Consider the following 26,818-nt stretch of genomic DNA (forward strand, 5'->3'; position numbering starts at 1 on the left):
TTTCAGCTCAAGCCCTGCATCTTAGAAGGCTTAATGTGAATTTAGTAGTATAATCACAGCTTTTGAAAGTACATTTATCTTTATCATAATAACAGAATTCTGAAATTTGGCAACCTCTATGTAGGATGCATAAATCAGAGTTGAGCTGCTGTGGACATATTCTATGAAGAGACAGGAATCAATGACATTTTCCAATCTCATTTATAATTTAGAATCCAAAACCAGTACCTATGTCATCAAAGATTTAAAAGTATTGCCCTATTTATCATGGTTTTGAAGTGTCTGATTTTTAATTAATTAGTGTTTTGAATAATTAATGTATGCATACAGTAAAACTTGAAATATCAAAGAGTTATACAGTGAAAAGAAAGTCTCTTTCTCACCTCCCTTGTAGCTACCACTGTTAATGGTTTCTCACGCATCCTTCTAGCCCAGGAGCACCACTTGTTTCTCAGTGGCAGCCCAGTATATACAAAGTTCTGCATTTTGCATATTGTCTTGGACCTTGACATTGTTATTAACAATGTAGTTAACTTTTATTGCATACTTACTAACAGCCAGGCACTGTTGTAAGCACTTTATACATACACACCCCTTTACACACGCACACCCCTACACTCCCCACATCTATATATCTATATAGTTGGTATTGTTATTATGCCACTTTTACAGAGGAGGACACTAAAGCCCAAGGAGATAAAGCAAATTGCTTAACGTTTCATAGCTGGTCCAGTTTGGGCAGAGCTTAGAAATATGGAAATGACGTATTCGTCTTAATGGCTGCATTATATGCTACTGTATAGATATTCCATATTCTGATTGTTTTAGCCCCTTATTTTTTGTTTTTTGTTTTTAATTTTTTTTTAATGTTTATTCATTTTTGAGAGACAGAGAGAGACAGAGCATGAGTGGGGAAGGGGCAGAGAGAGGGAGACACAGAATCTGAAACAGGCTCCAGGCTCTGAGCTGTCAGCACAGATCCCGACGCAGGGCTGGAACTCACAAACTGCGAGATCCTGACCTGAGCTGAAGTCGGACCCTCAACCGACTGAGCCACCCAGGCCCTCTGCTTAGTCCCTTGTTAATGAGCAACTAGGTTGATTCAGGTCTTTAGCTTTTATAAACAGTGCCTCAAGAAGAGCCTTCAAGACTGCCTGGGTGGCTCAGTCAGTTAAGCATCAGACTTCAGTTCAGGTCGTGATCTCACGGTCCGTGAGTTTAAGCCCCACATCGGGCTCTCTGCTGTCAGCATGGAGCCTGCTTTGGATCCTCTGTCCCCCTCTCTCTCTGCCCCTCCTCTGTTCATTCTCTCTGTCTAAAAATAAATAAATGAACTTGAAAAAAAGAATCTTAAAAAAAAAAAAGAATAGCCTTTAAAACATGTCATTTCCCACATCTAAGTGTCTCTGTGAGACAGTTTCCTAGAAGTTGAATTTTTAATTCAAAGGGTATATGCAATTTAATTTTCATACTGCCAGCTTGGTCTTTGTGTATGAGGCACCAGCAATGTTTCATAGCAAGGCTTAGTTTTAACTGCTGGTGATGTTCTGTTGTAAAGTGTCCCCATTGGGCCTGGGTCCTGACCCACTGCCTGAGGAAGTAAACTCAAGAGTTCTTCTCCTCTGTAGGACTGGGTCTGGCATCCACTAACAATAGGACATTTTACTGGGAGCAGATGGGAAACCTATACATAAGGACTGTATTTCAGGCTCTGTATTAGATGCTTAATCCTCCAAATGTCCCAGAGGAGTAAGCTTCCTGTGTCATAAATGAGGAAACTGAAATTTAGAGAGATTTACTTAGAGAACCATGATCTCAACGCTCCAAAATGTAGCTCTAAGTGATTTTGTAGTGTCCCCCTTAAAAATACATACTAACTAATAGCTTTTGAGTCGACCATTATTAGAATAGACGGGTAGGGTTACAAGTAGAATTATCAATATAATGGGTAAATTTAAATGGTGAGAGGATTTTCTTTAATTATTGCATACCTTAAGTGAATCAACCGTAGTCCAGAATATAAACACAAAAGCTTAAACAAATCTGATTACCTGAGTCGTTTTACTCACTGAAGAAGACATTTTCTTTTCTTGTCTCAAAGGTGATTTAAAATTTTCTCTTAAAGGTATGGGACTTCAATGGACACTGTCACCACACCCTAAATGTTGGGCAAGAGGGAGCTGTGGATATTTCACAGATTCTGGTTCTTAAGAAGACAATACTGGTTACAGGCTGGGAGAGGTATGAGACGCTTCATGCAAAACCGTGGGAAGGCAGAAGGAGAGTGTTTTTATTTGGATCAAAATCTAAAAGATAAGACAACATAGAAACCTTGACTGATTCTGAGTCATTAACTTGCTGGTGACCTTGGTGAATGAAACCATTTGGATTGACTGAGTGCTTAGGGCTGAAACATCATAAGATCATGGCATTAGAAGGCTTTCTTCTGGCTTTTGGAATCTTTTTCTTTAACCATTCCAGACAAGGCCCTAATACCCCTTCCTGAGTATTAACTCCAAAAGTTTCCTAAATTTTATAGTCCATAAATTCCTAAAGTATAAATTATATTCTTTCAACTATCAAGGAAACTCATTTCTTCTTCTCTCGTTACTTATTTTAAATTGCAGCAAGGAGGGAGATAGGCTGCTGAATTGTGTTAGCACTTGCTTCATATCAGGGCAGAGAGGGCTTTCACAGCCTGCTTACTGTTCTCAAAGAGCAATTCTCCCATTTCATTAGAAGGAAAATTACTTTTCTTTCCTTTTCTCCTGAGAGAACTAAGGGATCATAAACAGGACCTTTTCTGTGGCATTGTATAAGCACTAGGAAAATTAAAGTGTGATATTTTCTGAAAAAATATTGTCCATAAATTCAACAGTTCACAAAATATGGCTCTAATAGGTAATTTGCCCCACATTTTCAGTATGGAATTTTGATCTTCATGATTTGAAGCCAGGATTAAAATCAGATTTTATACCTAGAAAACTAACGGTATATAGTTGGGGATTTTTATCAATCACATGAAAGGCTTTTTCTTCTAATGCAAATGTGCATGTGCAGATGAGAAAACATAATGCCACTTACAGCTTAGTTTTCAGGGGTAGTCTGACTCTAAGGAAAGAAAGTATAATCCACGTTACTCCACTTGATATTAAGAATTAATTCAATAATCTTCACCTTTGAAAGACAAGGCTTCTTCACATCTTGGGAACAGTCACGATCCATTAATGACTTTTCTCTTAACAGACTTTTGCCTGATTATTCCTTTTGGGCTGTGGCAGTAAATAAGTTTAATTCTCAAATATTATGGTATGGTAGATGTAAAGTATATAGCTGATCCAACTTAAATTTTGAACATAACAAAAAAAATTTAAAATTTATTAAGTGTAAGTCAAAACTTTGGAGGTACTGTTTTCTTAATTATAATTTTTAGATATCCATAGTTAGAAATTTGTATCAAAAGTAAGGTTTCTTTGATTGCTTGTGCAGGTTAGTTTTAAAAGATTAAATGAGTAGAGTCCTCTAAAAGTGGCCTAAAAGAACACCTGGGGTGCCTGGCTGGCTCAGTCCATAGAGCATATGAGTCTTGATATCTGAGTTGTGAGTTCAAGCCCCACACTGGGCATTGAACTTACTTAAAAAAAAAAAAAAAAAAAAAAAAAAAAAAAAAAAAAAAAAAAAAAAAAAAAAAAAAAAGTAGGCACCTGGGTGGCTCAGTCGGTTAAGTGTCTAACTCTTGATTTTGGCTCAGGTCATGATCTGATAGTTCCTGAGATTGAGCCCTATGTCAGGCTCTATGCTGACAGTGTGGAGACTGCTTGGGATTCTCTCTCTCTCTCTCTCTCTCTCTCTCTCTCTCTCTCTCTCTGTCTCTCTCTCTCCCCCCTCCCCTCCCCTCCACACTATCCCCCCCCCACCCTGCTTGCATGCTTGTGCGTGTGTGCTCTCTCTTACTCTCTCTCAAAAATAAATGAATAAACTTAAAAAAAAAAAAGAAAGACAGAAAGAAAAAGGAACACTTGATGTTCTGATCTCTCTCGGCGGGTTACTTTTTTTTAATCTCAGAGAGGGAGATGTGGACAGACTGAGGTAGGAGGAACATTTGCCACTCCCTCTATCTTTCCCCAGCTTTTTCATTTTCTGCAAAGTTGTCAAGACTTGGATCCCTTAGTTGGAACTGAAAGTTGAAGGACTGCATTCTCAATTGTGTTATTTCACTTTTATATTGGTAGATTTAAAAGTTTATTTCCTAAGTCAAAGGCCTTAGGTTAGGATACATTTTACCGGACTTTGACAGGTTCCTTTATATCAGGAGGTATTTAACAAAGGAGGCAAGTGGACAGGTCAACTGTTGGGGTATAGTGGGGGGAGGATGGTCCACTGAGCCAACTCCTTGACAGTTTAGTGATTAGAGAAGAAACAACTGGACGATCGACAGCTTATTAAGCTTTCTCTTTTTTTAACGCTAATTTATTTATTTTGAGAGAGAGAGAGAGAGAGCAAGCAAGTGGTAGAGAGGGGCAGAGGGGGAGAGAGAATCTCAAGCAGACTCCACACTCAGCACAGATCCCAACACAGGGCTCAATCCCGTGACCCAGGGATCATGGCCTGAGCCAAAATCAAGACTCAGATGCTCAACCGACTGAGCCACCCAGGCGCCCCATTAAGCTTTCTTTAAACCTAGAGAGAGGCGGCTCGAATTAAGCTGTAGCTTTAATTTAGGCTCTATCTAACTAAAGAGATTGGTTTATAATCTTGCCCAGGATAGGATAGATATTACATTTATTGACTGAGGTACCTAAATATTCATCTAGGTATGATTTATTTTATTTATAGTGCTTTCTAGCATTAGGCCCTTTACATGTATTATCTGCCTTAGTCCTGAGCTTCATTTGAAAGGTAGGCAATATTTTGTAGATGTCTCCATCTCTATCTTTAGGTTTTAGCTCTCTAAGCTCACTTACCCATTTGCTTTCTGGACACGTCTGACTGCAATCTCAAATTCAACATATTGTAAACTGAATTTATTATTTGTTCCCCTCCTCACAACCTGCTTTGCTGTCTTGGCTTCAGAGCTTTGGTTACCAGCCAGAGACCTGAACATCCACCTTGGTTCTTCCTTCTCACTCAGCTTCACAACCAAGTAGTCTTACCTGTTTTATATTCTAAACATTTCTCAAACCTGTCCCTATTTCAACTACAACTGTATAATTCAGAGCGTCATTTCTACCTGATGAATGTCACAGCCCTTTTCTCTAGTGATACCGCCTTGTTCTTAGGTTCTGCACATTTTAGCTATAATTATTTCTTTCTACAATGCATTCCATCGATGTCACTTCCTTGTTTAACACCTTTCAGAGTGTCTACAAAATAATTTGAAGCCCCCTCTAGCCTGGGCCTATTCTTAGTTTCATTCTTACCCATTCTCACCTCAAATAGGAATGTGCTATCAGGGCACTCCAGGTAAACCATACTTTTCCACACCTCCTTGCCTTTATTCTCTCCCCTTCTCTAGAAATCCTTCCCCAAACATTGTTCATAGGGCTGACGTTTATTCCTGCTTCAGGTCTTTGTTCATTTATCTTCTCCATCAGGACATCTCTTTTTACTCCCAGGGTGGAAATACGCCCCCTATTTGTCTGTGCTGTTTAGCTTCCTATACTTTATTTAACATCGGACTGGATTATAACATATAATGTGTGTGTGTGTGTGTGTGTGTGTGCGCGCACGCACGCGCACGCGCGTGCGTTTAGTGTCTGGTTCTTAGTAGATGCTCAATGATATGTGTTGAATGACTTAATTAATATTTATTAAGTAGACAGGGAATCTGAGAACTAGAGAGATCAATTATTCGTGGTCACACTCTGAATAAGAAGCAAGCAGGATAGTTATTCAAATCTATTCTCTCTTCATGATAAACCAGGAATCTAAGTATTACCAGTCCTTTTGTACAAGGGAGAAAATGAGGCTTGAAGATGTTGGGTAGCCTGGTCAATGTTACAAAGTAGTAGACAGCTGAATTGGAACTCCATGTCAAAGTCCATGCTCTTTCCACCATTCCTGAATTACAAATGGAGTCATTAAATCCTAGAACAACTATATTCTCTTAAATAATCTGATTGAATAGGTTGGTTATGTCAATCAAAGCTAATGAATCAGTTTTGTGTGTTTGAAGAAACACATAAAAAACATGTATTATCAAATTAATACTTCAAAGTTTTAGCTTACTCTTATTTTTCCTTTTTCCTTCCCACAAATATTTTTAAATGGCAGCTTGGTCGAAAGTGCTGAGTTAGTAACTATGGTGGACTGAATGTGAAGAAGCATGATTCTTGCTCTCAGGGGCATCACATTCTCACTGGGGAGTCAACTCACACAAGGCAGGATATGATAAATGCCATTGTGAAATGGTCCTAAGCAAAACCTGAACTGGAGAGCCTATGTTGGCTATCTAGAAATACCATTTGTTAGGGGTGCCTGCCCTGCATGGCTCAGTTGGTTAAGCATCTGACTTCTGCTCAGGTCATGATCTCATGGCTTGTGAGTTTGAGCCCCGTGTCGGCCTCTGTGCTGACAGGTCAGAGCTTGAAGCCTACTTGAGATTCTCTCTCTGCCCCTTCCCTGCTCATGCTCATGCTCTGTTTGTCTCTCTCTCTCTCTCAAAAATAAATACATATTAAAAAAATTTAGAAACACATTTGTTAATATCAAGAGAGTATGTTAAATCTTTTAAAAAGAAGCCCCAAATTCAGAACTTCTAGAAACGTGTTTCTTACCATTTTAGGCAAAATATCTTTAGAGACAAAGTTGTGAGTTGACATAGGGCCAATTAAATAATGCCCGGTTAAATATCCGGTCATATTTACTTTGGTGAAATTATATGAATAGATGATCGATTAACTTTGCATTTGCATGTAATATTTATAGTTCTGGCAAAATCAAATAATCATAATAGTTCAAGATTTTATCTTGCCCTAAAGTTCTATGATTCTATACTTTTTAAAAATAGACTAAGGCTTTTAGTTTCTCCCACTTTATTTCTTTCCTTCCTGTTAAAGGAAAAACCTCTGTTTAAGAAGGTTTTATCTCTGTAAAATATCTAGACTCATACAAATATAAAAATAATCTTTTGTACAATTTCAAGTAGTTCTGAAAATATTATTGATAGCATCTTTCACAAAGCTCTGTAAAAGTAGGTGCTCAATAAATAGCTGTTGATATCATTTGATTTAGAAAAGTATTTTTAAGCAAAATTAGATTAGGGATTTGAAGTTCCTCAACAATAAAACTTATCTATCAGGAGATATTAAATTCTTAATAATTGCTTTACTTTGGTACTATACTTCTATGTGACTCAATTGGTTTCTATTATTAGGATGAGAACCAGAATGAAAATTTCCAAAGTTTAACTTGCTCTGAATAACCATGTTGGAAGTCAGGAGGGGGCAGGTATGTTGGAAAATCACAAATAGCCCTCAAATCATATTTTGCGATGGTTTTGGTGTCCAAAATTTGACACCACAAATTTTAGGAAAAAGAATAAAAATGAACGGGTTTATATCGAACACATTCTGAGATACTTCTTTTAAGCCTAAAAGGCAATGGACTGAACATGGATAGAGTCTTATAATGGGACTAACAACACATGAGCAATTAGCCTCTAAGGGAACAGATAGTTGGTTGTGTTCTTTTGTTCTGTCCATGACAACTTCTACAGGATTAGTTTTGGTAGAAGTTATTTTCCCGGCTCATTCATCCTAAAAGAGGTTTTTGGTGTTTTTTTTTCCCTCCAAATATTTTTTTTTCTTTTTTGTATTTTTTTGTACTTGCCAGGTAAACTAATTTTGTTCTCACAGAATTGGTCATTATATCTACATTCTGAATGAGAGGTCTGATCGTCTTCACAGATGACACAGTGACTCAGGATCTCAGATGGGTATGGGAGGAAACTAGTAAACTCCTTCAATGTCAAAAGAACAAATCTCTCAGACTCCTCAAACGCCTTAAAATTGGCTCATTCTGCACTTCAATTTAACTCCTGGCAAAAGTACAAACTTAAAAAAAAAGCTATCTTTGAAATGGACAAAGTAAGAAATGCAGTGTGGATTCTTAAGGTATTTTAAGGATAACTGTCACTTCAATGGAAAGATTCAGGTTAGGTTTTAAGGGAAAGGTGGCAGCTAATTAGTTTCTCAACATTTTGACACACAAGGTCAATACCAGAAGGGATGGTTTTTACACCATCTTGGGAAAAGCATTTTGTGCCTTTGGGTCGTACAACCTAAATATATGTAGTTAATATGGGTATCTTGGCAAAAAGACATTTGACATTGACTTTTGACTGAGAGATAATAGAAGAGATATAGGATCGACTTCTTCCCTCTCACTCCCATTCTGCTCTCTCCGTTCCCAAAAAGTAATCTCTTCAACCAAACTTATCAATAGGTAAAGAAAAAATTAAAAATATATGCATGTAAAGCTCTTATGAGATCCACGGCAATTTCAGAACTGCAGAGTACCTTATTTATAATATCTTACCTTGCTAAGCCTCATAGTAATATTATTAAAAGAATATTAGTATTAAAATTATTGATTTTTTTAAAGAAAGAATAATTCATACATCAATTCTGCAAATATTTATTAAATCCCGATTATGTGCTAGGAACTAGTCTAAGCACTGGTGATACAGGAAAGAAAAAAAACAAAGTCCCCGCTCCCCTAGAGCTTATTTCTGGTAGCAGAGACAGTAAGTAAACAGACAAATAAATATAGACCATGATATCACATGACGATAAAGAGAAATGACGTAGGGTGAGGGATGAAAGACTCAACGGAGAGTCTTCTTTATTTTACCTTTTAATTTAAATCAAGTTTTATTCTGATTGGAAAACTCCAAGTAAGTAGTGCTACCCACTTCAAATTTTCTTTTATTTATTCAAGTATGTGTAGCATGCAGTATTAGATTAGTTTCAGGTGCACAATACAGTGGTTCGACAATTCTATGCATTACTCTGTACTCATCATGGTAAGTATACTCTTGATCCCCTGTACATATTTTACCCATCTGCCCCACCAATTTCTCCTTTGGAAACCACTAGTTTGCTCTCTATATTTAATAGCTTTTTTGGGTTTGTGTCTTTTTTTCCTTGTTCATTTATTTTGTTTCTTAACTTCTACGTAGGAATGAAATCATAGGGTATTTGTCTTTCTCTGACTGGCTTATTTCACCTAGCGTTATACCCTCCGGATCCATCCATGTTGTTGCAAATGACAAGATTTCGTTCTTTTTTATGGCTGAGCAATATTTCATTTTATATGTTTATATATATACATTTTTTATACAGATCTTCTTTATCCATTTATTCATGGATGGACACTTGAATTGCTTCCATATTTTGGCTATTATAAATAATGCTGCAATAAAGATCGGGGTGCATATATCTTTTTGAATTAGTGTTCATTTTATTGAGTAAATACCCAGGAGTGGAATTATTGGATCATATGGTAATTCCATTTTTAAGTCTTTGAGGAACTGTCTCCAAAGTGGCTGTACCATTTTACATTCTTACCAACAGTGCATGGCGGCGGGGGGGGGGGGGGGTCCTTTTTCTCTACATCCTCAGCAACACTGTTCTTTTACATGGTTTTAGCCATTCTGACAAGTGTGAGGTGATATATCATTGTGGTTTTGATGTGCATTTTCTTGATGATTAGTGACCTTTTCAGATGTCTGTTGGCCATCCTTATGTCTTCTTGGGACAAAAGTCTATTCATATCCTCTGCCCATTTTAACTTGGAATTATTTGCCTTTTTGGTGTTGAGTTGTATAAGTTTTTTTTAATGTATTTTGGATATTAACCCTCAAGGAAGAGTGTTTAGAGAGGGTAGTCACAAAAGACTTACTTAAGGAAGTGACATTTGGGACAGAATTTTTCATTCATTTATTTGACAAATATCTATTGAACACTCAATATGAGTAGGTCACAATGCCTGCTATTGTGGTACTGTAGAATAAGACAAGATTCCTTGTTTCTGAGAATTTGTAATCTAGCAGGGGAGTATAGCTATATAATATTCATTACATGTTATAAGTAAAATGTGAACAGTGCAAGATGTGTAAGATGAGATGAGAAGAAGGAAATATTTCTTTCAACTCTAGTTATTAAGGAAGTCTACCAGAACAAGATGAGTCTTAGATAATGAGTATATGGATGGATAGATGTGGGACTGTATGTGAAAGTAAATCCATAGAGGGATGGATGAGCACACCATGAATGAAAACGAAGCAGCTAGAAATGTGAAGGGTGCTTAGAGAACAGTAAAGATATCATTTGTGTTGAACAAGAAAGTGTGCTTCAGGGGCACCTGGGTGGCTCAGTCAGTTAAGCGTCTGACTTCAGGTCAGGTCATGATCTCACGGTTCGTGGGTTTGAGCCTCACACCGGACCCTATGCTGACAGCTCAGAGCCTAGAGCCTGCTTCGGATTCTGTGTCTCCCACTCTCTCTGCCCCTCCCTGACTCGTGCTCTTTCTCTGTCTCTCAAAAATAAATAAACATTTTTTTTTCTTAAATAAGAAAGTGTGCTTCAGAAGCTTAGCCTTTGAATACTTCTAGTAGTTCAAACAGTTCCTGTAATCATGACATTTATTTGAAGCCTTGTATTCTACTTAAAATTTTTTTTTCAATGTTTTATTTATTTTTGAGAGAGAGAGAGAGAGAGAGAGAGAGAGAGACAGCACGAGCAGGGGAGGGACAGAGAGAGGGAGACACAGAATCCGAAGACAGGCTCCAGGCTCTGAGCTGTCAGCACAGAGCCCGATGCAGGGCTCGAATCCAGGAACGATGAGATCATGACCTGACCTGAAGTCAGATGCTTAATGGACTGAGCCACCCGGGCGCCCTGGAGCCACCCAGACACCCCTCTACTTTTTAAATCCAGATTGATTTTGCATTCTATTACATAAATTCATTTATCCTTATTTTAAAATAAAAAATATTTCCCCCAAACTCTTTTACATAAAATTAACACTTAGGAAGGTGAGCCGTATTTATCCTATGGCTCCCAGTAGCTCTGTCAGATATTTAGCTGGACATTCACATTTGACTTTGAATATCAAGGATACAGGAATAGAGAGAACTAATTCTAAAATTGTAGATTAGACCCAAAAAGTATTGGGATTTGAATGTAGGCCCATACATTTAAAATTTGCCATGTAGAGAATGGAAAACTAGTAAATTTTTTTTAAAGGGGCATTAGACTTACATTTGACCAGACTGTTCCCTCTGCGTATAGTGCCCTCCTCTTCCAAATACCAGCCATCTGTTATGGTCCAGCTCAAATATGACCCCTCACTCAGCTTTCTGTGCTTTCTATATCTGGACTTCCACAGCAATTGATCAGTACTTCCTTGGCATTTGCCACATTTCACTTTTCATTTTAGTCATTTTTATGCTCATGGCTCTATCCCCTGCAGCACCTGACTATGGACTTCCAGGTGGAAACCAGAAATGCCTGTAAAATGAATATATATCAAAAGTCCCCAAATGGAATGATTAATCCAGAAAGGGTAGACTAAAGGCAATGAAATTGGTCAAGTGCGTGTTACAATTATTCAACGATGAGGTTGTGACCATTGAACTAGGAAGCTGTCATTGGTTGTTTAAAATAAAAAGGAATGAGGGGCGCCTGGGTGGCTCAGTGGGTTGAGTGACCCACTTTGGCTCAGGTCATTATCTCACAGCTCGTGAGTTCGAGCCCCGCATCGGACTCTGTGCTGACAGCTCGGAGCTTGGAGCCTGCTTCGGATTCTGTGTCTCCCTCTCTCTGTGCCCCTAACCCCCTTGCATTCTGTCTCTGTCTCTCTCAAAAATAAATAAACATTAAAAAAATTTATTTTAAGTAAAAAGGAATGAATATGGTGACATCTCACAGAGGTGGAATCTAAGCATTTGATGTGCCTAAGGAAGAGAAACACACAGGAAGCTGGAGTGCTGGTAACTGTTAACCAAAGTAGGGAATTTAGGATCCACACCTGGTGTGGAGGGAAGATGAAAAATTTGGATTTCTTGATATCTTGCTGATGGGAAATTATATGAAATTGTCAGCTGGCAAATGGAGCTTCTCAGCACTGGGAAAAGTTATGAATGTAGATAAATTTTAGAGCCATTTGTAGAGAAGCAAGATTGCAACTTACAGCGGTATGTGGATTCCCTGCACAAGCCCACTTGGGTAGAGAGAGAGTAACAGAGAAGTGACAGTAAGGAGCATCCATAGTAAAAGAAGGGGAGAGGGGCGCCTGGGTGGCTCAGTCGGTTGAGCGTCCGACTTCGGCTCAGGTCACGATCTCGCAGTCCGTGAGTTCGAGCCCCGAGTCAGGCTCTGTGCTGATGGCTCAGAGCCTGGAGCCTGCTTCCGATTCTGTGTCTCCCTCTCTCTCTGCCCCTCCCCCATTCATGCTCTGTCTCTGTCTGTCTCAAAAATAAATAAACATTAAAAAAGAAAGGGAGAAAGAATGGAAGGGGGGATAGAGAATAGGGAATGAAAGATCCGGAAGTCAGGAAGAGAAGTGGGATATACTAGAAAGAAAAGAATTCTCAGGAGGAGAAAGCCACATCCTTCAGAGTGAGGAGCTGCTGTGATAGAGCAATTGGGAGACCTTTGGAGCGGTAGGAATAGAAGCGGGATTTCGGGTAGGTGAAGAGAGAGTGCGGGTGGAGACCCCAAGCCTGTGTTTGTAAACGCTCATTTGAGATGTGTTTGCCTCTAGAAGGAGAGAGACTTAGTACAATCTGGTAGCCAGAACTTAAATCATCAAGTGGAAACAAGGTGGCATTGATGCCTCCACAATTTAATTTTCATGCTCCTCCCTTCTTTACTAGGCACCAGGCATTTCATTTTCTGCCCATCCTGGCCTGTCAAATTCACAGCAGTGCCCCAAGATATTGGCTTTTTTAAAACTATTATTTCTGTTCAAAATGTACCTGTCCAGAGTCCTATTCCCTTGGAGTGGCATTTTCTAAGTGGGTTTCACAAATGATAGCTCTTCGAAATGCTATATGAAAAAGGACTCTGTGGTCAGGTAAGTCTGGAAAATGCCACAGGGAATGTTAACATGTTAGCTCTTCTGGAATCTCTAATGAAAAGAAAGCTTACTGATTTTGTTCAAACTACCAAATATTATTTCTTCGCAGACTCATGTCATTTTTTATTGTTACTGTCAAATAAGTCTTTGTGGTTCCATGGTACCCATATGGGGAGATGTTGTTTAGAGTCTTGGTGGTGGATAATTGATCTGATAAATGCATACATGTTTAATGTTAATGACTGTGAAAAGGTAATTAACTTTCTAGTATTAAATATTCATAATATACCAGAGAATTCAAAGAGAAATAAAAAAAAAGTTTAGTGTAGGAAGTTCAGGATTATGGATGACGAATGGATGTTGGCTACTCAATGTCTATATCACATTTGGTTTCATAGCTAAATTTTACTTCCTTTTTACTAGGGGTATTACTGTGTTCCGTCTACAAAACTTCAATCAATATTTCATCCAGCCTGAGAAATGGAAAGGTGGAATACAGCACTGTGATGATATCTTGTGCGCTGCATTTTTACCTCCACAAACTCTTGTTACAGGTTAATTGAACCTTCACTTGACAATCGGTGGTTGAAAGTTTGGTTTCTTTTGGCTCAGTCACTTTTAAAAAAGTCTTTTCAGAACTCCAAAATGGACAAATTTCTTGAAGAATTGGCCTTTGCCCTTACAGCTACCCTTGGTCCTTATCTCTAGGGCAATATATTAGTGGCTACGCCTGTCAGCTCTTGAACATCGCTACCTGGCTTTCGATCCTGGTGCTACCACTTACCAATGCATCCTGTCGAACACGTTATTTAAACTGTAATCATAGCCTTCTCTGGCTAACAATAATCTATCAATATCTTGGTTTAAAGTGAAGACTGAGTAAGATAATCTGGGTAAGGGCTTAATACAGTGCGTGACACACAGTAAGCTTATCAGTAAATGGTTAGCTTTTATTTTTATTATCCTTTTCCCAGAAACAGCATTAGGGATGATGGGAACGAATCACACTTCTCTGGCACTCAGATATTTCATAATGGGAACATACTAACCCTTTGACACAATTTAGCCTAAGTAATGTTGGTTAAATACCGACCTCACAAAATGTCTACAAATCCAAGCAAGCCCTTAAAAGGTTCCATGGGCATGCTTTGATGTGACAAATGAAAGAGGATCAGAAATCATTGTATCATTTCTGGCCAAAGAAAACAAGTTATAAAAATAGATTGCACCATGAAATTATAGAGTCCATATTTTGACAACCTAATTTTTTTTAATAGAACCCAAAAAGTCATCAATTAAGAGGAATGAAAACTTATAATAAAAAAGCCAGGATGTCTATGACGTGTTACAATGTGAGGCTTACAGCTCTGTGTACACTTAAATTTCCACTGTCTTCAGGACTTACCTGATTACTTTCCAGTAGGGCCAACTCTGCAGTTGAATTTGCTTGATAGCTGCTGAAAGTCCATCTCTGCAGGGAGAATGACATACTGAAATGTGATGGAGACAAATAAGCTATAAGGCTGCGTCTTTGTATTGCAAAAGTGTCATAAGAGGCCCTTGTAATTGGTGGGTAGATGATTTCTCCATTCGTTATCATCCCTTCAGTCCTATGTGAAAATGTTTGGTCAAGCACCTTACAACATAAGCCTTTCAAAATCATAGGAGAAGATGGATATTCCCCCATACAGCTAATCCATGCAAATCCATCATCCTTGGCCAATATTTGAGTTACACAGGTTACTCCTTCCAGAACAATACAGAGTTTAGTATGTATCACTCTCTTTCTCCAAATCCCAAGAAAGACACCATTTGTACATTGCACTCAAACTTGGCTCTTCTGTTCTCCTCTTCACTTGACATTGACTCTCTGCTCAGTAGGGAGTGCTCCTCACTGAGCCACTAAGAGCAGCAGTCTGGTCATGTATTGCTTCTCCCCAGGACAAGTTTGGTCAGACTGAGTCTCACTATTTGGGCTTTTCTATATTGTCTGCGATGAGCAGTAGGGAAGGATTTTCTATAGGGAAAATTTTAGAATTGGAGAAAGCATTATTAAGTAAAGAATATAGGAGGGAGGGAAGGAAAAGAAAACATGTGAGCGTGTACACACACACACACACACACACACACACACACACACAAGAAAAGGTGAATAGATGCAGGAAACAGAAACTTAGAATGATTTGATTTGCTTCCTTCACTCAATAAAAAAAGCATAATGATTATTAGGAATTGTACTTATAATATGCTAGGCACTATTCTAAGTACTTTCTGTTTTTCACAACAACCCTATGAAATAAACATAATTTTTTTTTTAATTTTAACGTTTATTTATTTTTGAGACAGAGAGAGACGGAGCATGAACAGGGGAGGGGCAGAGAGAGGGAGACACAGAATCCGAAACAGGCTCCAGGCTCCTAGCAGTCAGCACAGAGTCCGACGCGGGGCTCGAACTCACAGACCGTGAGATCATGACCTGAGCCGAAGTCGGATGCTTAACCGACTGAGCCACCCAGGCGCCCCGAAATAAATATAATTTTTAATCTAGTTTTATAGGTGAAGAAATTGTGGCATTAGGTAGAGTTAAATAACTTGCCCACATGTGCACAGCCAGTAGGTGGTAGAATGGGGAGTCAAACTCAAGTTGTTTAATTACAAAGCCCTTATTCTGAATGACTGATTACTATAAAATAAAAAGATATGACGGTAATTTCTATCACAGTGAATACACAGGTGTGCTATGAGGATGGTAAGTTCTAAAGTTTAATCAAAGTACTAGTTATTCACTCGTGTTTCCAAAAATACAGAGTACCTACTATGTGCCAGACTTTGCATAAGGTAGTATGATAATGACTTCTCATTGCGGTTGCTCATATTTTCCAACTTTCTGACAATTTACATTCGCCATCCTGGCTCATACAGGAAGCTATGATGGAGAAATTATTCTGTGGAACAACAACACAGAAAACGCTCACTACGTCCTTCACCCTGATTACCAGAGGCTGCTAAAATCAAAATGGGGTGAGTGCAAGTTTGAAACTAAAATAAGGTGGCTGAATCAAACCACAGTAGGCTTAGCTGTTTATGCATGTACCTGATACAGCTTGCTCCTAAATTATAGATGATTGGCTATAAGCACAAGGGATTAGTGATACCGTTGTCTTGTCAAAGTGACTAAAAAGAACCTTGAGATTTCCTTGGCTTAGCAAATTCTCCATGGCGTGCTGTTTCTTGCCTTTATGCCACATCAGCTTTTCTGAATTACTGACAGCAGGGAGCAGGCCTCTCATTTCCATCTAGTTTAGTTTTTGCCAATAAACCTCACCAAATTGCCTTTGAGTGAAACTTGGTACCCCTCAGTAGGAAAATAGGAACTCGTGTTCACTTGATAGGCTGCTCAGGCTCAGTCTAGAGCTTGTATTAAATATTATGCCACCTGGAAATCTTAAATTATTTCTTGCTTTAGAAACCTGTGAGGAGCATGAGACGGAAGTATATTGTATTTTATGGGAGTTTAGCAGAGCACATGAATATTTTATACTTAAGCAAAATGTCTTGACAATTGCCTTTCACATTTTATTTCAGTTTCCTTAGATACTGAAGATTTTTCCTTAGACTTATTTATTTAGGTAATGAATATGTCATTCCTCACAGCCCAGTGAGGTTCTATTGTCTCAATTGGATAAACTCACAGAGCTGAATTGGACCGTAGGAAAGGACAGGTCATCAGATAAAGCTGTGTGTGAAAACTGAGGGAGTAATTTGTTAAGAATAAGCCCTTAGGAGATTTAGGGCTTACTTACCTGCAGCCACAAGGCTCTGGCCTGTTTTATGTGCCAAGACCTAAGCACTAGGGTTCATTTGAATCCTCCATGGAGAGGGTGCAGTTCTGCTTTTTCCTCTGCCTGCAGGAGAATGACGTCTTGCTGTTACGGCAAACCTAATTGTGGCTACAATGAAAACCACAGAGAGATAGATAAGAAAAATGGGTAATATCAGACTTCTAAAAGACAGAAGAGGCATTGCGATAGATGTCTTGCTTTGAAATTTTGAAGATATTCCTGTATAGATTTTTCATAACTATGCACACACTGTTCATAGATTCTGAATATTCCCAGTTCTTAATGTGGCCTGGAGATGATGTCACGTGATAATTAAAGGACCACTGGGAATGCCCTCTCCAGGTTAATTCCCTAGCAAACAATACTGCTAAGAATGATCATTTAAATATATTTAAATAGTCATTATAGCTCATGTTCATTACATTATTCGCAAGATTAATATTAATGATTGATAAGCTGAAAATGCTACCATATTAGAATCACATTTGTCTGGAACCCATCAGGATTTCTAAGATGTTAACAGTGACAACGAAATGAAGTCCCTATTAATTCATATCAAGGGAAAACACATTAAGTGTGTATGTAATATGCAAAACAGAATGGAATCAAATGAGCCTTTCAAGTTGGTGTTGAAGAAGTGAATAGCAGAAGGTTCAATGGATGTTGACTGGAAGCCTTTTGTGAGACTTGATAGACTCACCAGAGACCGTGAGGGAGGCGGGCCTCTTGTTTTGCATAAGCATCTGTTTGAAGAGCAGATTCTCCTCATGAAGACACCTAGCTTTGTATCCATCACAGATACAGAGCCTCAGAAGCTTCTCAGTGCTGGGAGGAGCCACTCTGCCTGCCCCAGTGCAAACCAGGCTACCCTGGGACCCTGCTCCTTTGAGACAAACACCAAATACAATAATGCTGTTGTGAGGCTTTGCATCCTTGAAGCAAGAAAAAACACTGCAGAGACAGGTAAAATATATATTTCGAGTTTGATCGTACATGGATATATTTGTAAACCATTGGAAAAGGGAGCAATGAAGACAGTTTATTCCTATCTAGGTCCCATAGAGCTTGACTTTGGGTAGCTAAGAATCAGTGCTGGGTCATGGGAGGTCACAGGCCACAGCAAACAAGGTCAGGGTTCAGGAGGAAGGATCCAGGGGCAGGAACCAGACTACACCTGACGTGTGATTTATACAGTGCTATATAGGTCAGGAGCAGAGTGGGAAAACTCTGGCAAACAATTAGATACGGGTGACAATCAGAATCACTGTTCTAGCCATGGCTTAAAGAAGTCTGGTAGGGTAGAGGGTACAGCAAGAAATATGCTTCAAATATATGAGCCAAGGCTCAGGTCTACATGTGCCAGAAGGATAGAGTCTGAGACTTTGCTGGCACCTAGTATCAAAATGGGCTAGGAGAAAATAGTAGGAATCTTGGAGATTAGGGCGATAGCAGAATTTGAAATAACTGCTGATCCTAGGTCAAGAGAGCTGCTTGCTTTTTTCTTAATTTTGTTTGTTTGTTTGTTTGTTTTTTTGGTAATGCTTTGGGTATCATTACCAGTTAGGCCTACTTTCCAGAATAAGTCAGAGTCCTGATTTTTAGGATAGATTCCAGGAGTGCTTAGGATAGAGCTGTTGCTGAGCTGTATGCTAAGACGGTTGCCATCATATCACTTACTGTAATTGTTTGATATTATGTAAATGAAATAACCATTTGCTTAATTTCCACCTTGTTTTCAGTGGCTATGTTAGCATAGTGTTGACACAGCCTACATCTTCCCCAAATAAAAAACTGCTTTTGAGAATAATGCATCCTTTTTACCTTTTATCTAAAATTTATCTTTTTTCTTAATATTAGGCAAATATATTTAATAATGTTAGGTATCTAGACATATAGATATTATATGTTTGAAAAACTGAACATATCTGAGCTGTGTTTTCCATATTTATTTTCCCATATTCAGTTTGCAACTAGAAAATCTGCACGATTTTCATATAAAAATTTGCACCATTAAAAAAATCAATAAAGGTATATCCTTATAGAATTTTAGAAACCTAGCGGAGTATTCAGGATAGACTTTGAAATGGTTAGATTCTAACACTCTCTATTTTCTAGAACTCACTTATAGTCACAAAATGAACTATTATCCTGAAATTGCTCTCATTTCCTCAACACTAATTCTTCTTAATGTTATCAGTATTCCCAAATTGTTTCCACTGAAGCGGCTACATGCCATTATTTCTACCTTAAACAGATATGATTGTTAATCGGCAGTACATTTGTGAAGTAAATTGAAAGTCATCTACAGATTTATCAAATAATAATAGGAACTTTGCCACAGAAGAATAATTTAGGTAGAGTGCTTCTACAAGGCATATGAAAATAGAAAATGAAAAGGTTAGTTCTAGGCCTATGAACCAAAAGAGTATTCCATAAGGGGTTCCAATGAATTCTTGATGAAAAATTAAAAACAAGCTCATAAATAGAATCCTAAGCATGATGCCACATAGAGTAATTAATAACTATGCTGCTCTAACTAAATATATGCATCCAGCTCTGTGCAGGAGGAATTTTCCTTGTTTGGTGTGTGTGTCCACTGGGTTATTAAGAAAGATAAGTTTATGTAACTGGAGTATTATAACGTCTTTGTAAATTTATTTGGAGTAACAAATTAAGTCTATCTAGCTTTAAAAACCCAGTTTTATCGAAATAATGAATGGAGGAAAAGGAACTAAAGGTAATGGATCATCTTGCCTTTCCTATCTCATTTAATACTCCACCCAAACCAGTAAGGGTACCATAGGATTATGTCCATTTTATATTTGAGAGAGTGAAAGTGCTGGAAATTGGTATCAGGACTGCCTACCTCTCCAACATCCTTATGCTTCCCACAGGGTGAGCCACTGAAGATATTTTTTCTCTGGTGTTTGTTGTCACATTTTCCTAATTAGGTGTTCTCTTATATGTTAGGAGGAGCTAACCTGGTCTCATGTGGAGGTTCTGGCTATGTCAGGTTCTGGGACACATTTAAGAAGCAACTTCTGGCTGAATTTTTGGCTCATGGTGGAGTTGGATCCATTATAATGTCTACTGATAAGTTAAACCAATACCTTGCCACAGGAGATCTGGATGGACAGTTGAAAATCTGGAATATAGAAGTAAATTGAAAGAATTCTCATGCTTATTATTTTCGATTGCCTTTGACAGCAGACAACTATGAGTTCGGTTTTGTCTGTGTCCTGGGTAAGGGAAGACATGATCAGCCTGAGTATTTTAATGGAAACATTTACATGCTTTAAGCAGAGAAGTTTCTTCCATGATGTTTGGAGAAAACTAGGTTTTTCTCAATATTGAAAATCTTCTGCTAATATGCAGTCAAGTCAGTCACCGAATTCAGAAACGCGGCATTGTCAGGTACTGCAGCATTGTTTGAGCATAAATAATTAGGATGTACCTTATTTGAAATGAGATTGTAAACCTCATTTAGAAAGAGTACTGGCCCTTCATCCAACATTATTGTCCTCTTGAATTGGTTTGGGAGTTTTCTGTCACTGATAAACTGCTCAATTTTCTAATAACATTATAAAATCGTACAATCGCATAAAATTGTACAATTGTACAATACACATCTATATACACATGATGAAGTTCATCTCTATCAAATAACTGACTTCCCTGTTCACTTTTTCTTCTTGTCATTCTTCCCCTCCCCCTCTTCCTTTCTTTCAACGTCTCGAGTTACGCAAATCGGTTAGAAACTTTTTTTTTGAAGCTTAATACCATTTTTCTGAACTCTGTTATCATGAACTATTCTTTTGCATTTGGAGAATAGATTATTATTCTCAAGTGTCCTTTTTTTTCATTTCCGTATCAGATGTTTTAAGAAAAAAAGTGTTATGTCACTGGAAGAATTTAGTATTTGGACTTTTTAGAATGCTGGCATTTCTTTTTATTCAGGAGTACTGTCTTAATTCCAGTAAGAGCAAAGTCACACAGGCCCCAACTCTGATAAGATCATTCCGACCTCATGAAGCCCGGATAAGTTCCTTAGAGATGTGTAAGCCGGGCGGCCGCCTACTGATTATCTCCTCCTCTGCAGACTGCAGCATTTGTGTGACTGACGTCTTCGGTGCTCCTGTCTGGATCTTTGGTCAGGTAGAAATATTGCTTCTTTGTTATTCTAGTATTTACGTGACATGTAGTATGAAGTTGGGCTGATTTCTATTTGAATCTCATCGGCTGTTAATATTCATTAGCCATGAAAGAACTGACTTCCATTTCTAGAGCTGTAGCTCCAGGCGTCTCTTGTCCTGTTTACCAGTAACCATGACAGTTCCATCAAGTGGAAGACTCTGGAGACATGGAAAGATGGTGGCTGTATACAGCTCAAAATGTTCCAGGATTGCTGCGAAGTTTCTCCTCTAAAATAAATGAAGTTCTTCCATTTCAATGCTTAGTAAAAATACAATGTAGAAAAAAATTACCATGTTGTTCTTAAACAGATAGAAGACAATGTCAATTAATAATCAAGGTAATAATGAAATGGAAAATTTTAGAAAAAAACAAACCTTCCTATTCTATGTCTGATTTACTCCTGTCAAAATAACAATAGCTAACATTTGCTGAGTTTTTCCTATGTGAGTGAGGTCTTGTTCTAGGTCTCCCATGAATTATCTCATGTAATTATAATTGCTCATCCAGTGAGGGAGGAGCTCTCATGATTCCCATTTTACAAATGGGAAAACAGGTACAGAGTTTCAATAAATCTCCTGAGCTCACAGAGGCTAATAAGTAGTAGAGTTTGGCTTTTAACTCAAGCTGGCTCATTTCAGAGCTCATGGTTTTAACCTCTTCCTCCTATGAAACTAAGTTCTCATGTATACCTGCCTATTAAGAGAAATGGAAGTTGGGGGGATGGTAGAAAGGAAATATTAATTGTCTCACATTTCTTTTATCTTTTCCATTTATTTTCATGGGAACTCTGTTCCTGTTTTCTTTGTGATTTGGGGTACAAAATTACAGACCTGTTTTTTTTTTTAATTTTTTTAAATGTTTATTTATTTTTGACAGAGAGAGAGAGAGACAGAGAGAGACAGAGCATGAGTGGGGGAGGGGCAGAGAGAGAGAGACACACACACACAGACTCCAAAGCAGGCTCCAGGCTCTGAGCTGTCAGCACAGAGCCCAACGCAGGGCTCAAACTCACAGACCGTGAGATCATGACCTGAGCTGAAGTCAGACGCTCAACCAACTGAGCTGCCCAGGCGCCCCAGACCTGTTCAACCAGTACTATTGAAGCATGGTGATGTGAGGTCAGGCTGAAACCTTTATTTCTGTCTGGCTCACTGGCTGGGTTCTATCCTGCAGCCCCCATTGCCACTCATGCCATGAGAACACAGCAACTATCTTCATGCTGGAAGACAAAATATGTTGTTGCTCTGTTTTTGAATCAGTTTGATGATGTCAACCTGTCCCAAAAGAATTTTATCCAACTCTATGGGACACAAAGGGTGATGGTAAGTCAGAAAATAATCTGGGATGGTGGGCCCATATTTGGCTGGGTAATATGGGAGCCCCAAGGTAACACTCAAGAGCTGTATAGTGTCTTCTGCCCTGTACCCAAGGCAAGTGCTAGACTTTCCCCAGTCAGGAAAAAGAGCATCTGAGTGGGAACTCAAATGGGTATGTGTGTAGGTGTGTGGTAAGTGAGACAGAGGAGCACAGCTGGCATTCTGAGCACAAAATGAGTTGGAAAGATGCTTCTGTAAGTGAGGAAGTTAATGCAGTGCTGAATTGCTGTATGCCATGCCTCATGGGCTCCGGAGAGATGAGGTAGAGGTTAGAACAACAGGTAAAGAAACAAAGCCTCATCAAGTGGCTGGTACCTGGAGTGTGATTTCTTTAGATGGGGCTGAAGCAAGAAATAGCCCCATTCTAGGTGTGGGGGCCATATTGTGCCCACCAAACAGAATCTGTGGCTAAATTTTATTTTGGTGAAGAAGCATGTGCTAGTAAAATTGTTCACTTTTATGCCTTTGATTTTTGTCCTTAGCTGTTTTATAAAGTCTTTGTATTTTGAAGGATTTTAGCCTCAAAAAGCCCGTGTAAAAATAGTTCGGTGTTTTCCTTATGTTCAAGACAGGAAAAAGAGCCACCAGTGCTGGGATAGTCCTAGAAAGTAAAGGCTGGCAGACTTGGGGACAGCTGGATTTCTTGGTCTCTTCTGCTTGAGGGTTTTTTTTTTTTTTTTGTCATTGTTGTTTTTGTGTTTTATTTTGTTTTGTTTTCCCTTGAGAGCTCACTTTGATCAAGCTGTCTTGAATATAGGTGCCGCTAGTCCCAAGGGGAAAGGGTAGGGTGAGAAGAAAAGAGAGGAGTGGGGGAGGGAAGACAATAAATTAGTTGACACTGGAAAATAGCAGTTTTGAATGTCTTTCTCATGGTGTGTAAGAAGAGGCACTCTTTTGGAGAAAGAACAGAAGGATATGGAAGGCAGATGGTAATGCATAGATAAGAAGGAGAAGAGACCCAATTAGTCAACATACTATGATTAGAACAGTTTTTGCTAAACAAACTTGATGTGTACAGTGTCATGACTTTTGCCTTACATTTGAATGTTACATTCGTGTTTCAGTTTAATTAATTCTGGCCCAGCAGTTCTAAAAATAGGAACAAAAACAACAATGTACTTTAATTTCCCGCATTAAGACTTAATTTTCCAGTCACATGCAGTCTGATTAAAATATTTAAAATTTAGTGCTGGGTGATTGAATATATATCATGGATGAAGTTATTATTTTCAGAAGTGTAAATAACTTTTATAACGTACCTATGGATCCGTGGTTGGTTTTCAAGTTCGATTTTGGAAAGTAAAGGTGTGGTATGTCTATTTCTAGCACTGGAAAACGGGGTGGGGATGACATTTTTGTGGAGATACACTCGTCCCAGGTGACTGTCAGATGATTGTATTATCGAAAGAAATTAGGTATCACATGCATGCCTTTGGTGCCCCTCTTTGCACACTAACAACCGTGGTATTGGGCAGAATGTGCTCATTGGCACCTCTCCTCCTGGTCCTGTGGGGGCCAGTGATTTCGGTTGTGCCTATTCACCCAGTGTTTAAAATTTGACTTCGTTGCTCATTTTTTTTTTTAATGTTTATTTATTTTTGAGACAGAGAGAGACAGAGCATGAACAGGGGAGGGGCAGAGAGAGAGGGAGACACAGAATCGGAAGCAGGCTCCAGGCTCCGAGCCATCAGCCCAGAGCCCGACGTGGGGCTCGAACCCACGGACCGCGCGAGATCGTGACCTGAGCTAAAGTCGGACGCTCAACCGACTGAGCCACCCAGGCGCCCCATTGCTCATTTTTTTAAGTTTATTTATTTTGAGAGAGAGAGGGAATGTACATGAATGGGGGAGGGGCAGAGAGAGAGAGTGAAGGACAGAATCCCAAGCATGGGGCTCGATTTCATAAACTTGTGAGATCATGACCTGAGCTGCAATTAAGAGTCGGATGCTTAACCAACTGAGGCCCCCAGATGCCCAACTTGGTTGCTCGTATTTAAACAATTAAAAATTTCATACCAGATCCAGATTTCTTGCTTCTCTTGAAAAAGAACATGTCAGTCCCTGAGAGTAACTCTAAAATGGGTTCTCTCTAATTCACTGTCGTCCCACTTTTCCCATTGATGATGAGCACTGGGGCTGAACTTCATTTGCTACTTATCACCTTATATGAGGTTTGATTCATTCATTGGCATTATCTTCCCGGCCCCTGTAGCCATTTTACTATGCAATATCTGCTGACAAGTTATCAGTTTATAGGCCACACAGATATCCTGGGGATGCCTAATTCCCTCATATCACACATATCATGCATTCCCGTGTATATAATAGGAATTGACACAAGACAAGGAAATTGATTCTGTTTTTCAAATATAAAATAGAATGTCAATGAGAGCTTCTGCTAGGTGGAAACGTATTAAGACTTATAGCCAAATTTCGTGAAAACTAGCATGTAACATATTTTCTGGAAGGAAATGCTCAATAATTTGATTGGTTTTTGAGATATTTTTAGGAAGATGCAAAGAAAGCAGTTGTATGAAAAATTAACTGGTAATTTTTTGGTAAAAGTTTTGTTTTTTTTTTTTGGTAAGCATACATCTTGCTATTCAAGAATGTAAAGTGGGAATTTCAGTTTTTTTGTAGTTCATTATCTTTTCAGAGAATGTTTCTTACAACTTAGTCCTGTGTACATTTATTAAGGTTACGTGTAACAAATATCATATGATTTCACTCATATGTGGAATTTAAGAAATAAAACATGAACATAGGAGAAGGGAAGGAAAAATAAGATAAAAACAGAGAGGAAGGCAAACCATAAGAGACTTAAAACAGAGAACAAACTGAGGGTTGTTGGAGAGGTATTGGGTTGGGGGATGGGCTAACTGGGTGACGGGCATTAAGGAGGGCACTTGTTGGGATGAGCACTGGGTATTATATGCAGGAGATGAATCACTGGGTTCTACTCCTGAAACCAATACTACATTGTATGTTAACTAGCTTGAATTTAAATAAATAAATTTAAAAAATAAAGTTACATATATATGCCTCATCTCCCTTATAAAACTGTAATGACTTTGAAAAACCACGCTTCATTAATTTTTTTTGTGTGTACCCAGGACTTCAGTTAATAAGTGTAGCACATAAATGTTCAAGAAAAATAAATGTCATAAAAATAAAATAATGGTCTGTTTTTTCAGGAAAAGCACTGGCAAATTGAAAACAGTTTTTCCCTTCCTAAAAGGGATACTAATGTAATGAAAAGTGAGAGTCAAGAAGAAAGCATAAGAGAAATTCCTTTACTTTCTAAGGAGGAATCATGTTTAGACCTACCAGAACGTTCTCTACTTGACAAGAAAAACAAAGATGGCTCCACATACAAGTAAGTAATTTTAAGTGTCACCTGGATGCCAACTGGAGTCTAGATAAGACCTAAGTAAGAGTGACCCAAACTTCCTTCTGTTCTACATGGAATATCCAATGACTGCTTCAAGGATGTGTGTGGTGGGGGGAGAATTTATATTTTCAGGATTATAGCTGGTTTGATTTCTTGTCTCCATTTCTATTCAGGATCTTCTAGTCTTCTGTTTCTGCTCCATCATCAATCTAATTGTGGAAATTAGCCCTTTTCCCCAAAAATGATACACTGTATGTGTGTATGTATGTACGTATCTATCTCAAAATGTATGTCAGATTTGCTTCTGGTTTTGGTAACATGTACAGGGGTTTATATGACAGAGGTTCGAAGAGCTTACCTTTGAGTCTTAGATATGACTCTCCTTTTAACTCTTGCCTTTTCTTCATTTGTTCAGCCTTTTCTTCTCTTCACCCCGCTCTGCTAGATCCCATTCTTACACATTCCTCTTACTCTCTAATGCCAGGGAGTTTTACTGATTTCTTTTGTCTCCTACACTGTTGCTAACCCATGCCCTCATAATTCCATCTTTCAGACTCAAAAACTATTGTTTTCGAAAGGCTGATTTTATTCATTGTATTTTCTTTGATACAGATGAAAGCAAAATTTTTACCATGTGCATATTACCTTTGGGGGGTTTATAAAAAAACTGCACAGAAAGTATAGAGAGTACATTCTCTACTCCCATCCCACATTAGTGTGGTTTATCTGTTACAACTTAGGCACCAATATTGATACTTTATGATTAGTAAAGTACATAGTTTGCATTAAAGAGTTTGGGTGGGAGGCTCTTTAACGACTATTCTCAGGTACCTCTGCATTGCCTATTTCCAAATCAGCGCGTTCTCTGGCCAATCTCTTATGGCCTAGCCCCACTAACTGGGGTTACTTTCGGTAATACATATCCAGTGTTT

General features: G+C 38.5%; 1 protein-coding gene across 1 annotated transcript in view; it reads left to right on the forward strand.

Annotated features, from left to right (window-relative positions):
* The window catches only part of WDR49 (WD repeat domain 49), a 139,729-nt gene that overhangs the window by 81,297 nt on the left and 31,614 nt on the right, over window positions 1-26,818 (forward strand). The window contains exons 9-15 of the mRNA XM_053903659.1: window positions 2,126-2,241; window positions 13,507-13,637; window positions 16,006-16,104; window positions 17,724-17,888; window positions 19,896-20,083; window positions 20,883-21,080; window positions 25,690-25,871. Of these exons, the coding sequence (XP_053759634.1) occupies window positions 2,126-2,241; window positions 13,507-13,637; window positions 16,006-16,104; window positions 17,724-17,888; window positions 19,896-20,083; window positions 20,883-21,080; window positions 25,690-25,871 (1,079 nt within the window). The remainder of the gene's footprint in view (window positions 1-2,125; window positions 2,242-13,506; window positions 13,638-16,005; window positions 16,105-17,723; window positions 17,889-19,895; window positions 20,084-20,882; window positions 21,081-25,689; window positions 25,872-26,818) is intronic.

Source organism: Panthera pardus, unplaced genomic scaffold, assembly GCF_024362965.1.
Source record: "Panthera pardus isolate Hobbes unplaced genomic scaffold, ASM2436296v1 HiC_scaffold_16, whole genome shotgun sequence".
NCBI lineage: Eukaryota > Metazoa > Chordata > Mammalia > Carnivora > Felidae > Panthera > Panthera pardus.